Genomic DNA, 13,528 nt, shown 5'->3' with positions numbered 1-13,528 from the left:
GGATGAACTTTTAGGTCTTTGAGAGTTCTTTTCTCTACCCTCATAGTAAATTCAGCTAGTAGAGACCTAGATCAATACCAAAATGAATTTCAATCAAACTTGGATCCTTCAAACAATTTTGTTTTTATGAAATTCACTTATCAAATTCTTGGTGGAAGGAGAGAAATGAACTAAGAGATGAAGAAGAAAGAAGAGATGAGCTTTACCAACTTGTAACTAACAAAAGAGACAATAGAAGTTAAGAAAATAAAGCATTCATTGAGTGAATTTAAAAAATCCTCAAGCTCTTGAGAGGAGAACAAGAAGCAACTTAGGGTGGAAGAAAATATAAGTGAGAAAGGAGGGCTCTTTCAGCTTTTTGAACTTTGTGAAAGAAAGTAGCATTAAAAAAATTGGGTTTTTTTCTTCCTATCTTCTCATTTCTCCTCTACCCACCCCTTTTTCTACATGTTCCTAATCCCAAAATAAGGCCCGGCCTTGCTTAAATCCACTAAAGCACATCAAACTTAATAAACATAAAAATTTAACTAATTAACATAATCGAATAACATAATTTTAAATTTTATTTCCTTTGCATCTTGAATTAATCACTTAACCACACAATTAGGAAAATTATAGCATTACAAAAGTACTGCCTAGGTTGCATTAGCATCTCAAAACATGGTATTCTGAAGCTAGAACTTTTATTGAAACCCTTTTAGGAGTACATATACTTTATATAGCTACCCCTTTACATTTTACAAGATTGATGAACCAACAAATACATTTACAAAATATGCTAGCAGTTGCCAACAATCCACCACAGCCCCAACTTCTAAAATATGTCAGAAATATGGGATTCAAACACTTGAAGCTTTTTGCAGACTAGCAGCATATTGTCGAGCCCATTGGTCATAGTGAATAATTTCTTCGAGTGACGGAGATGCTACTAATTCCTTTTGATGTTCCTGACAAGTTAGTTCCACAACCTTGAATATATCCAGATAACTAATCCTGGAAATAGGGGGGAAAAGTGCAGTCAGGATAGGATTCACCTCTTGACAAAACAAACATTGTTAAAGATTATGTGAAGAAAGCAAAGAAGTATAGATAAAAAGTCAAACTAATCAAATGTTCAAGTACTTAGAAGTGCTCAAGTATAAGTTTTTATTCACCAACAACAAAAAATAATGAATTTTCTATGACTTCTAAGTAAACAACCCAATTACTCCCCCCTTTTTTCAAGCTTAAAAAAAAAAGCAATACACAAGTTAAGTGGAATATCCGGACAAATCCTTAACAATAGTACCTGTTTTCAGGTTTTCAAACAAAAAATGTGTTTATATGGATAAAACCATGTAATATAGCAGTAGAATGAAATTGTAAATTTATTTTTTAGGTTGGACTTTTTCATGACTGGAAACATTTTCATCGGCATAACTAACTAGTAATTCTATTCCAATCCATCAAATTTCAATATCATCCCACAATGGAATTTTAATTTATATTACTATATTCCAAATGATCAAATGTTATGTTAGTCCTGACTCCTGATGCATCCTTCTCCCATATACAGAAGAGATTTGGTGGGATGTATCATTGGTTGAATGACATGGATCTCCAAGGAAACCTAAATGCAGTGAAATTCTAAGAGGAATACTGGCATAAGAAAAATAGCTAAGATAGTGCTTACTTTTCTTCAACAAACATTTCTACAGCTTTCTCATTTGCTGCACTAAGAACTCCTGTCATGGTGCCTCCAGCACGTCCCGCAGCATAGCAAAGATTCACCGATGGAAACTTCTTGTCATCCGGTGCATAAAATGTTAGAGAACCATACCTGAGTGAAGAGATGTCAAATATAATTTTGTCAATAAGTTGAACAACTTGCAAGGTATTCCAATTATCACTACTAAACGGTTCATGATACATAATGAGTTAAATAAGTAAAGAAAAAAATGAAGTAATCTGGTTAGGAATTTGTTGTGGAAAGAAAATTGAAATTCGACGAAGGTAAAATCTATTCATCAAGAAAGGTTTCACAATGGTGATGAATGCTTCAAGATAAAGGTTCTGGTTGTGCATTTGAAAAGTGTTTAATTATTCCTTTTGTCTCTCAATAAAGTAATCCATTTTTGAACTAAAGAAAACATGATACAGGGGAAATTGTTTGTACTTGCTAAGATCAAGACGAGGCCAAGTTACTTCAGAGCAATAGATTCTTTCTGGCCAAGATAATGTATAAAGGAGCGGTAAGCGCATGTCAGGTATCCCCAACTGTGCAATAACAGATGAATCCTGAAAAGAACAAAAAGAAAATCATACAAGGTCAAAATAATATTTGGTTTTCTATGTCTCTTGTTTCGTATTCCCTTTTGCTTGCACTGTAATTTGAACTTAAGCAATTCACATGTTCAAGCCTTCAACTTGTAGGTAATGTCATTCAGTATGAGTGAGAATTTGTGTGCTTGTTAACAAGCAAAAACTAGCACAGCATATTGTAAGGTTTAAACCTGCGTTTCAACCAAGGAATGTATGATAGATTGAGGATGAATAACAATCTCAATATCGTCATAGCTTGCTCCAAACAAGTAATGTGCTTCAATTACTTCTAGACCCTGCCAAGAATTAAAATAAATTTATTATATTGCTATAGTAAAATCAATAGATAGACTCACAAGAAAGGACTTTATCATCCAAATGCATTGACTGTTAAAGGCAACAAACCTTATTGAAAAGGGTAGCAGAGTCAATAGTTATTTTTCTCCCCAAACTCCATATGGGATGCTTTAATGCATCAGCAAGCTTAATATCTTTCATCTTTTCAGCAGGCCATTCTCTATTAATCACCAGAATGACAGATAATTTAGGTCAATTAAATAGAGCCTAAAACAGCATGAAGAGATGGAATGGTTGAAGGTTATTGTGCTATTAAGCTTCAAGCCATATTTTAAATTGTGGTTGCGGATGCAATTTCAGCGTGATCCTTGACATTCTGGGAAATTGGGGGCAAATGCAGTTGATGCAGACGCAATGGCAGTCACATGAGCTCAAAAAACTTAACATTACATTGTGACTGAAATCACAGTTGCAGATTTTTTTTTAAAACCATGGCTTCAAGCTTAATGAAAACTTAGATATAGAGCACATAAAACACAAGTTGTTTGGAACATACAAGTGAAAATGCATATAAGAAAAGCAGGTTTACATTTAGACAGAAAAACTTTTCAGCACCCCGAGACATGAATAGCATGCTTCATATAAGCTTTATCTGGCAACATCAAATTTTTTCTTGAAGTTGAACTATTGTTCCTTACCTGAAAGCACCTCCTGATCCAGTTAAAAGGATTTTCCTAAGTGCACCCTTTGGCAACCCCTGGATAGACTGTGCAGAGAAAAATCCTTTAAGAATCAGTGATTAACAGCAGCATGAAGTGGTGCAAATAATAAATCCATTGCTTCAAAGTTCAAAGCAATAAAAAAGATGCAAAGAGTGATATACTCAGTGAAATGTGTGTAACTAGATAATGGACTCAAGTACCTGAAAAATTGCAGAATGTTCCGAATCAGCGGGAAGAATTTTTATGTTATGTTTGTGAGCAAGAGGAAGAACAAAAGGGGCTCCCGCAATCATTGTCTCTTTGTTGGCCAATGCTATGTCTTTCCCTGCTTCAATTGCTGCAACTGTTGGCTGAAGAAAATAACCAATAGCATCTTTAAGTTTAATACATGCCAACTAATATTGCTAAGATTTTCACCAATACGAAAATAGCAGCAGAACTATGAAGAAAATGATTAGGTTCACTAATTTACTCTAGATGAGCAACACGGAATGTTTCTGTTTCTCTAATTTCTAACTGTTTGTTCTGGAATACGAGTTACATTATTTATATGCAATGAATGACATCCTTCAACTTTCGAGCTCAATAATAGCCGCTTCTCTCAAACAATTATGTACAAACATTAACTTGAATATAAATACTTTGACTTGTCTTATCTGTTTAGTGATATTAATAAGAGGGGTGTCAGCCACACTCTCTAGCACTGTATTTCTAACACTCTCTTCTATTCATTGAAATTCATGTGGATTACACTAGTTTGGGAACAGAACCAACATATTTTCTGTCCTACACGAATTTCCTAGTGTCGAAAAGAGTGTTCTAACATTTCTCATGATATTAATAGTTAATAGTTAATACAAAAAGGACATGTAGAAACATGCATGTGGAAGACCACAACAAGCTATATCGAGCTTCATCTTGTAAATATGGTATGCAGAATAAAATGGTTGTGAAGATTGAATGGAACAACATGATTTGTGTTACCTTTAATCCTGCACAACCAACTATGCCTGTAACTACAGTGGTGGCATCAGGGTGACGAGCGGCCTGAAAAAAAAAATCATTAGTTAGGATTTATGAAAAAAAATATTGCCTTTAATAAATTAAATCAAATGACATGAGGCAAAACAAATAAAAAAGATTTCCACCTCAATGACTCCTTGCTCTCCAGGGATGATTTCGGGTTTGTGATCCACATCAGCCAAAGCCTCTTTGAGTTCATCAATTAAAGATTCATTTCTAAGACCAACAACTTCAGGCTTAAATGTTTTAATCTGTAAAATACAAAATTTCGCTAACATCAGAACATGAGATTGCTTTTGCTTATACTCCGAAAGGATGAGACATATTAATAGAGCATTTGAAGTCATTTTTAGCTTTAAAAATTTAAGTAACCTCTTCTCATACAAATTCACTTGATTTATTTGATGATTTCTCTTTTCACAAATTGAGAAGGAAAGCAATAGAATAAATAAATACCCAAGAACAATATTAAAATGGCGCCATTTATTGCATCACCGGTATAACAATGATTCTATACTCTATAGTACTCAACAGATTATGAGATTTATATTTGTAACTAGGATTCAAAAAATCCTCTTTTGACTTAACAAAATCACATCCACTTTTTGGTAAAGCACGATATTTTAAAATAAAATGAAAAATATTAACATGAATACAATATTTTGTGAAGTGAGTAATTAACGAATAAATATAAAAAAAAATAGCTCTTTGTAAGATCTGAAATTATCTGTGGTCATAGATGTGAAAGTTCCATTACATGTTTAAAGTAAGGTATTTATTAGTACCTGGTCAGCAAGAAGAGTAATATTAGAGCCAGCAGCAAGGCTCACAACTTTAAATCTTTCTGGGAACTCAGCCACTATACTCAGTGTCTACAAAGGCAACCAAGGGAAAATAATTAAGATTAGAAGGGGTTAAATGCATCCCAAGCTATAGCCAAAAGTTTAAGATTTGTAGTCGCGATTTCATCACCATCCTTGATGAACAAAATTGCAAATAAATAATGCCAATGTGACCACAATTGTGATAGCAGAGACTAAAAATATTGACGTTGCAAAATCGCGGTTGCAATTTGCAAATCACTTAATTGAAACCTTAAATATAGCTATTCATGGATGGAAATTCAAAGCATACCTGAGTTCCAATTGAACCCGTAGATCCTAAGACAGAAATAGGTTTTTGCCCATCCCATGTCTTGAAATCAGAAGGCTCGGGAATAGCTGTTCCTGGCCATGCTGGTGGTGGTGATTGAGCAGCGGCAGAGCAATAAACTCGTCTCTCTACTGTTGTGTCACTATCTTTTCTCTTCAAAGAAAAGCTACCTGAGAATCAAAACCAGAATCAAAGTAAACCCATCATTCAACTAATACTAGCTAAAATTAATTACAAGCTAAAAATATGGTAAACAATAACATAGCATGAAGAGTACTTAATTAGACCTCAATATCTATCCAATGCTAATCATGCAAAAGTTGACATCTTGAAAACATGATCATTTGAACATGTGACATGGATTTGTGACTGGTACAAAATACAGATTTATAATGTGAACAATGTTAATCACAAAACTCTACGCAAAGCATAGTGCTGTATGATTAACAAAATTAAATTGTCCTACCACAATTAAATTCGGTGAGATTAGTAAACAAGATACCACACAGTTTGTGCAGTAAATGTTAAGAATTTGGATACCTGTCCTTACTAATTTTACATTATATAAATGACCGACTATAAGTTGTGAAAAATTAAATGAGCGTTCCATCCACAACTATTTTCAGTAGCATCACTATTGAAGTCCCAAGATATGAGTCAAGACATTACAACTTTTGCCTCTAACGTAATGTTGCAATATATTTTCAAACATGGTATACATAATTGAAAGAACGTGATTAAGATAAAATTAATTTGTTAAAATATAAATTGCTTGATATGAAAATTTGTTACAATTATTTTTGGTGGTCCTTAACTGATCCATTATGTGAAGTGGACCCATGGGAGGTTATGGGACGCATAATCTATAAGAGAATTTAGATCGAATTATTATATTTTTAAAAAAAATGGAACTATTTGTTCTATACCTATATGTTTTTTGCCAGAATGCACGAATTTATACGGAAAAAGGTAGGATAAATTTTTCATTTAAATAAATATTTATATTCATATTTTAAAATAAACAATGATAGATCATTGCATATAATTTATATAAAAAATTATATAATTAAAAAATTATAAATTTATATAAGAAAGGAGATAATAAAAAAAATTATATGCAATGATTTTTTTGCTAAAAAAATTATATGCTACGATTTTCTTGCTAAAAAAATCATTGCATATAATTTTTTAATTATCTCCTTTTTGATATAAATTTATAGATTTTAAATCATGAAATAAAATTGTAATCGAACCTTTTTTCAATCAACGATCTTGCATCTAAACATAACACTAGTATTTCGAAAAGGAAAAGGAAAAAAAAAAGTAAACCATTTAGCATGAGATGTTTTTTATGACTAAGTTTATACGCAATAATATATATTTCACAAATAAAAACTATTTCACAGTATCATTCTATTTCAGACAAATACACATTATTTTGTAACAAAAAATATACACATTATTTTATGATAATTATAATACCAAGTAATTCATATAAAATTATGATATTTATAAATGGAAGAATATAATTTCGAAAGCTCCCCATTTAAACATGCATATAAGAGGTACGCATAGCTTATTTAATTTGGAAAAACTAGTCTGAATGGAAGAGTTCAATAGCAATTGGGATGTAACTTGTTATTATTAATTATATATACTTTGATTACTTTTGAAAAAATGTTAATTGCAACTTTAAAACATTGACAAAACCAAATTATCCCATAAAACTGTCTGTTACTATCAAGACAAATATTATCTAATGACAAAATAAAAAGATGTAAGGGCTACCTATGGTCGTTCACACGTACGAATGACCGGCCTAATCATTTTATTGTATTTTCTGTTAAACAAATAATAAATCTGCTTTGAATTTTCATCTATTGTTAAGACTTTTAGTTTAGCGGATCTAAATAAAAATAATAATAATTTCTTACCACGTTTGTTTCAGCTTATTTCCTTTTTGAGAAAAAAAAACGCTTTCTTTTTAATAAAATAAGTAATATTTTTTATGTGTTTCTCTATATTATTTTTTTAAAGAATATTTTTTTTCTATATTACGTAACAAATTCTATCTACATATTAAAAAAAATTAATTTTTTTATAGTTAATATTTTTAAAGTTTAAACAAACTAGCCCACTATTATAGCCAATAAATCTCAAAACACAACAATAAAATATCTATGACTAATCAATAATCTCGATTTCTAAACATTAAGTTTAGAAGACCCATGTTGAAAGAGTTAGTTATTATACTTATACTGAGCTTCGTGGCCTTATTCAACCAACTCTGCCGTCGTATTCATTTTATTTACGTACGGAAGGTATGTTTTGTCTTTCGTCGTCACTTACTGCATGCATACACCGCTGATTTCTTACCTATACTTGTTGCCTCTCTTCTTCATCGTTTCCATCAAAACTAACCTCGAAGCATAGTATCATGGTAAGATGATTCCATAGCTATGCAAAAACATCACAGTTTAAGTAATTAAAGAGTAAATAGTATATACTTGATGACTATCCAATTACAAACAATCATGTACAATAAATTTATTCACCTTTATAATACTTTTCTTAAAAATAATGCTTAAATTAATTTCTGATTAGTTAATGGCATGGTGTAAGATTTTCTGTACTGGGGACCCACAAATAACCAGAAAAAAAAGGCAAAAACAAACCATTTAGGGAATATATAGCTCAAGAAGTTTATGAGGAAATTTATTTAAAAAAAGGTTGATAAGCACCAAAATAAAAGTTAAAACAAATATTGAAGTAAAGAAGAAACTCTTATTGTTTTTGCTTATCAAGAACCATAAGTATGTTTGAGACAAAGACAGGAAAGAAAATTGAACCTGGAAGTTTTGTGGAGTTATTTGAAGAGAAAAATAAGGGCTTCACTTGGGCGGGAGAAGGCAAATTCAAAGCCATCACCTCAGTTGAACCAGCCACGTCTCAAATGTTCACGGATGAAAAATTGAACCAATCAAAGTATTAATAAGTAAGGCAATTGTTGTCCCAAAGTGGTGAGAAGTAGGAGACAAAATGATAAAAGAAGAAACGCCACAATTCGTATGTGTGGTCTTAGAAATGCCATCTCTAATGACCAAGTAAGGTTTTTCAATTAGGTGGATTTTTTTTCTTAATTTTCTCTTTTTCTATTGGTACACGTGTTTGCTTTTATTATTAGTCAAAACAAAAAAGGAGATAACGGTTAATTGTAACCGAGAAAGAAGTAATGTGTATTTTGTCAAAATGGACCCATTTAATAGCCAACACTCATTCTTGCCTCCGTATATATCAAGAAATGAAGATATGGCTTATGAAGTCCTCGTATCATCGACTACTCTCGAAGTTTCCATAATATGCACTCATTCATATAATCCACACAATAAATGAAAGCATCGAAAGGAAATAGTCCTCCATTATTGAGTATAGAAATTTAGGATGTGGTTGGTTTGTATTTTTATTTTTTGTTTTTATTTTCTGAAAATTGTTTTCATTTTCAAAAGATTAGAATTCTGAAAACATGTTTGGTTTGACTTCTTATTTTCTGTTTTCATGAAATAAAAATACTGAAAATTTATGATATATTGATTTCTTGTCTTTTTGTATTTTTAAATTTTCTTAAAATTACATTTATTATCACCGCAATTTCATTTTATCCGAGATGAAGTTTCTGTTCTCAACTAAAAACACTAAAAAGGAGAATTTATTGTTTTCATTTTCTAGTTATTTAATGTTTTCATTTTCACTTAAAATATTTTCAGAAATCCAACCAAACACATTTTCATCACCGTTTTCTATTTTCAATGAAAATGAAAACAGACAACAACCAAACCAAACACCCCCTTAAGTATTTTTAGGTTTCCAAAATATTTTTATATTGTTTTTAATTTAAAAATATTTTTTATTCTTACTACTCGTTGTATAATCTTTTGAAAATAGAAAAAATGAAAATAAGTTTTAATTAATAAAACTCAAATTAGAAAAAAATTTCTCAAATCACTTTTTTTCTATTCTTAAAGAAAATGACAAAAATGTTATCTAATAAAATGATAGAAGAAAGGTAAGGATTCACGTAACAAGCCTAAGGGGACGTTTGCTGTCCACATAGCTTTTTTAGTTTCGATCAGAAATATTATTTCTGAAAATAAAACATGGAAAAGTTATTCTCCACCAGATATTTTATAAAAAATACGTTTGATTAAATATTAAAATTGGTTGATAATATTTTTTATATTCACATGAATATATATTATAATTTCTAGAATATTCTTATTATGTTTAAAAAAATTAAGTAATTTAACAAATGTGCAAAAACTTGACAATTTTTACATCTACATGAATGCTAAACAAGTTTCCTGTCTAACAATATATACATAACCAGGTAAAAAAGAAATCCCACAAATTAAACCCTCCAGCATGTAATTGAGTATCTTCCATGGTTATAGATGCATACACCAATTCCAACACACCTATGTTGAGTTTAACAAATCACGAAGTCCACCATCACAAAGCTATCTTTTTCAATGGCATGCAAAAACAAAATTTGGAGAATTAACACTACTAGAAAATACACTTTCAACATCGGTTATTTAGAACATTCTACATCGGTTCTAAAATCGATGTTGAAAATGACGATGTTGAATGTATGAATGTTAACATCGGTTTTGGAGAACCGATGTTAACATACATATGACAACATCGGTTCTCCAAATACTCGATGTTAAACACAATGAACAACAACAAAAAAAGTGTAGGCATGATGAACGTTGACATCAGTTTTCCAGTAAAACCGATGTAAATATGTTAGTTTAACATCGATTTTCTAAAAAAACCGATGTTAATATATGCCCTTAACATCGGTTTTGCTAGAAAACCAATGTCAACGTTGATGATGCATACACTTATTTGGTGTAGTTCTTTGTGTATAACATCGGTTAATTATAAATAACCGATGTTAATATTCAAATATTCACATCGGTTATTTATAATTAATCGATGTTAATGTACACTAGTTAACATCGGTTTTCTACAGATAACCGATGTTAAAATACAAACGCTGACATCGGTTATACACAAAAAACCGATGTTAATATACAAACGTTAACATCGGTTTTCTATTATAACCGATGTTGGTTATGATATTAACATCGGTTTTTGTTAATAACCGATGTTGTTTTCAAATATTTTTTTTTTATATATATACTTTCTGTTTTTACAGTAAAACCAAAATTGTACCTGTCAAATGCAATTTCAAGAGGCTCAATTCACAGCAAATAAACATTTTATTCTGCTTTCAAGCAGTTTTAATGATAATAAACATCAAATAATTGATTTATATATTATAAAGAACTATCAACAAATGAATTCAATGTTCATGTTACATAGAAAATGTAAAAAATGTTAAAAAATGTCCCTAAATCCTAGGCCTGATCTCTAATTCGGAGATAAAATTGTGCCCACTGGATCCGCAATGCTTTTAATCTCTCTGGCTCCAATGGTCTAGGGTCGTTAAAATACTGCATGATTAAATAAATCATATTAAGTTAATAATGTAATACAAATTATAAATAAATCGATTTTCTTTGAAATAAACTTACCGCTTCCCAATTATTTCTAAAAGTTCCTAAAATGATGGTGGACATCCAGTGCATGACATAGTAGTCGCACTCAGTAGTTCCTTTTTGTCTATTACACTAAATACATAATGAAATTTGGATATTAATTAAACAACTAGTGTACAGACACATAAAGAAATATATATAAGTAGAAGTTTTATGTAAATGACGTACCTTGACGACAATCCACCTAGCAAGAGCCTTTGATTTAGGCTGTGGAGCATCATCAAGACCCTTGATAGCACTGTTCCATATGAGTAACAATTAAAAACTGGTGTTGTACGTTGAGGTATTACAATGCAAATGTATTGAAAACAACACTAACCTATTAATAATCCCCTTAAGGTAGTTGTCTGGCCTGTTATGCAATGAACAAAACCAGACAACTAAGTGTTCCTTGGGCAGGATGACCACCATCTGCCAGTGTCCGTTGCAGTGGAACCTAAAATGGGTTAGCACATTAGTAAACATTAATTAAATTTTGTTATTTTGTGACTTACCCATTTAGGTAGGCTCCAAGATACACATCGCGTTGTGAACTCTGCATCCAACTCTTTATGTAACTTTCAGATTCAAACTGCGATTGCCCAGACCTCTGAATGGACTGAGGCTCGAGGAATCCATAGATATCAGAATTCCCCGCTCGCATACATGTTTCAGTGAGATGCCTATTTATGTTAAGTCAAAGTTAAATATTTATGAATTGAAAGCCACAACTTAGGTAAATAAAAGCCTTTTATATAAAGACTTACAAAATCCACAACTATAACACTGATATGTTGAGACATTGACCATCGTGTGCGATTTCGGAGAGGTCTTCGTGCTTTATGTACAGAGGGAAATCTGGATTAACGACCCCGAACACGGTGGCATCCCATCTAACCTGATAAGGCCTCAAGAAAAGCTCTAGGATGGTCAATGTCATAAGATAAAGCGGATCATCGACCTCCGGATCGGGCTTCGGAGGTGGTTTTGGCGGAGAAACAGCTACCTGTTCATGAAAAAAAGTTAAATAGCCTAATTTGAAAAGAAGAAACATATAGTAAGGACAATAAGTACCTGCTGTGATAAATATTTGACCAGATGTGTCGGCCAAGGAAGGAAGGTGTGAAGTGCCTGCCCCACTAAGGAAACCTCATCAGTGGGTACAGGAACTGGAGCATCTGCATCTCTAACCTCCTCCACACTCACCTTTACTTGGCCAGGCAACAAAGGAGTGTTATGAACAACAGTGGATCCCTCATAAACTCTCCCGATGGCAACCAGGCGGACAGGATCTGCTTCTATGTACAAGCCGCACCTGTCAGAGTCACCGGTCTCAGGATCGTTTCCTGAGGGATCAACACAACTCCCCTTTGTGTTCACTCAAGTACCGGAGGGACCAGGACCAACCAGAGGCTCAGGAGGCACTGCAAGTCCCTGAGATTGCATCTGTGACTGAAGGTGGCTGAAGGATGCCATGACCTGCCTCGTCACTTTCTATGTGATGGACTCCTCTAGCTGGTCCCTGATCTGCTGAGTCAGCTGGTGTAATTCGTCAGGAGGCAGGGAGGAAGCGCTGTGGGACGTCCGTGGAGCCGATCCAAAGTATTGCTTGATGGTGACACCGGCTCCAGTACCACGGACACGTCCAGGGTGCTCTGGACGTCCAATAGCAGTGGCCAGAATATCCTGACGTCCATGGGGGACGAATGATCCCTGTGTGGTCTGCTTCTCAAACAAATCCTACACAGAAAACACACAGTGGTACATGGCATTCTCAAAATATTCAAAAATAATTGTAATGGTTAGTTGAACATGACTTACAATCTTCTCAGCGATTTCCTTTGCGGCCTCAGTTGTCATCTCCCCTGTCTTCTTCGTGCGGGCCATCTTCCACTTCACGTGGCGTCTGACCGGGGATGGAGGGTCGATGACGCCATCAACGCTTCCTGACTGTGCAGCTTCCTGCATCTTCTTCTTGGTCTTCTCAGTCAGGAGCTTCTGCTCCAAATAATCATAACCCCCACGAGACAAAACGTGGGGGGCAGTATTCTGCTTCTGGATGGCCTGTGCCTACATGCGCACATCCTGAAAAAATTAAACAATAATGTTTGAAATGGGTAGAATGAAGTATAACAACATCATGTTTAATATGAAAAACAACTTAAATGGCAAAGGAACATACCTCCCAAGAAGGGTCTCTGCAAGTCTGGCAAAACTGGGCCCACTTTTCCTTGCTGATGTCGTATGTATCACAGATAGTGTCCTCGACACCGTCCTGATCGGTTGCAAGGGCACATTTCCTCGTGAGGTCTGATTTAAACTACTGTCAAAAGCCTCAGGGATATCAAATTCCGCCTGACAACATGAAACAAAGTTTATTTGTTACAATAATGAAATTTTTTGGCTATTAATTACACACAATCAAATAAG

At 33.2% G+C, this 13,528-nt stretch overlaps 1 protein-coding gene across 1 annotated transcript; it reads right to left on the bottom strand.

The window, feature by feature from the left end:
• Nucleotides 1-542: 542 nt before the first annotated feature.
• On the bottom strand, nucleotides 543-8,475 carry LOC114390769 (1-deoxy-D-xylulose 5-phosphate reductoisomerase, chloroplastic-like). The gene is made up of 12 exons (XM_028351647.1): nucleotides 8,345-8,475; nucleotides 5,478-5,665; nucleotides 5,129-5,215; nucleotides 4,469-4,594; nucleotides 4,305-4,367; nucleotides 3,521-3,670; nucleotides 3,297-3,364; nucleotides 2,707-2,818; nucleotides 2,493-2,597; nucleotides 2,156-2,277; nucleotides 1,673-1,819; nucleotides 543-993 (listed from the first exon to the last, which is right to left on the bottom strand). Exons 1-12 carry the CDS (start codon nucleotides 8,418-8,420, stop codon nucleotides 840-842), a joined length of 1,398 nt encoding a protein of 465 aa, XP_028207448.1. The 5' UTR covers nucleotides 8,421-8,475; the 3' UTR covers nucleotides 543-839.
• Between the last annotated feature and the right edge of the window lie 5,053 nt (nucleotides 8,476-13,528).

Source organism: Glycine soja, chromosome 16 (assembly GCF_004193775.1).
Source record: "Glycine soja cultivar W05 chromosome 16, ASM419377v2, whole genome shotgun sequence".
NCBI classification, from domain to species: domain Eukaryota; kingdom Viridiplantae; phylum Streptophyta; class Magnoliopsida; order Fabales; family Fabaceae; genus Glycine; species Glycine soja.
This window is presented reverse-complemented; position numbering and strand designations above follow the sequence as displayed.

What these genes read in the sequence shown, in the direction of transcription:
- LOC114390769 (XM_028351647.1), bottom strand. Translation starts at nt 8,420, where the DNA reads ATGGCTTTGAATTTGCCTTCTCCCGCCCAAGTGAAGCCCTTATTTTTC. An exon ending in CGGGTTCAATTGGAACTCAG is followed by an intron (nt 5,216 to 5,477) that starts GTATGCTTTGAA and finishes TTGCCTTTGTAG; the next exon opens with ACACTGAGTATAGTGGCTGA. An exon ending in GAGAGCAAGGAGTCATTGAG is followed by an intron (nt 4,368 to 4,468) that starts GTGGAAATCTTT and finishes TTTTTTTTTCAG; the next exon opens with GCCGCTCGTCACCCTGATGC.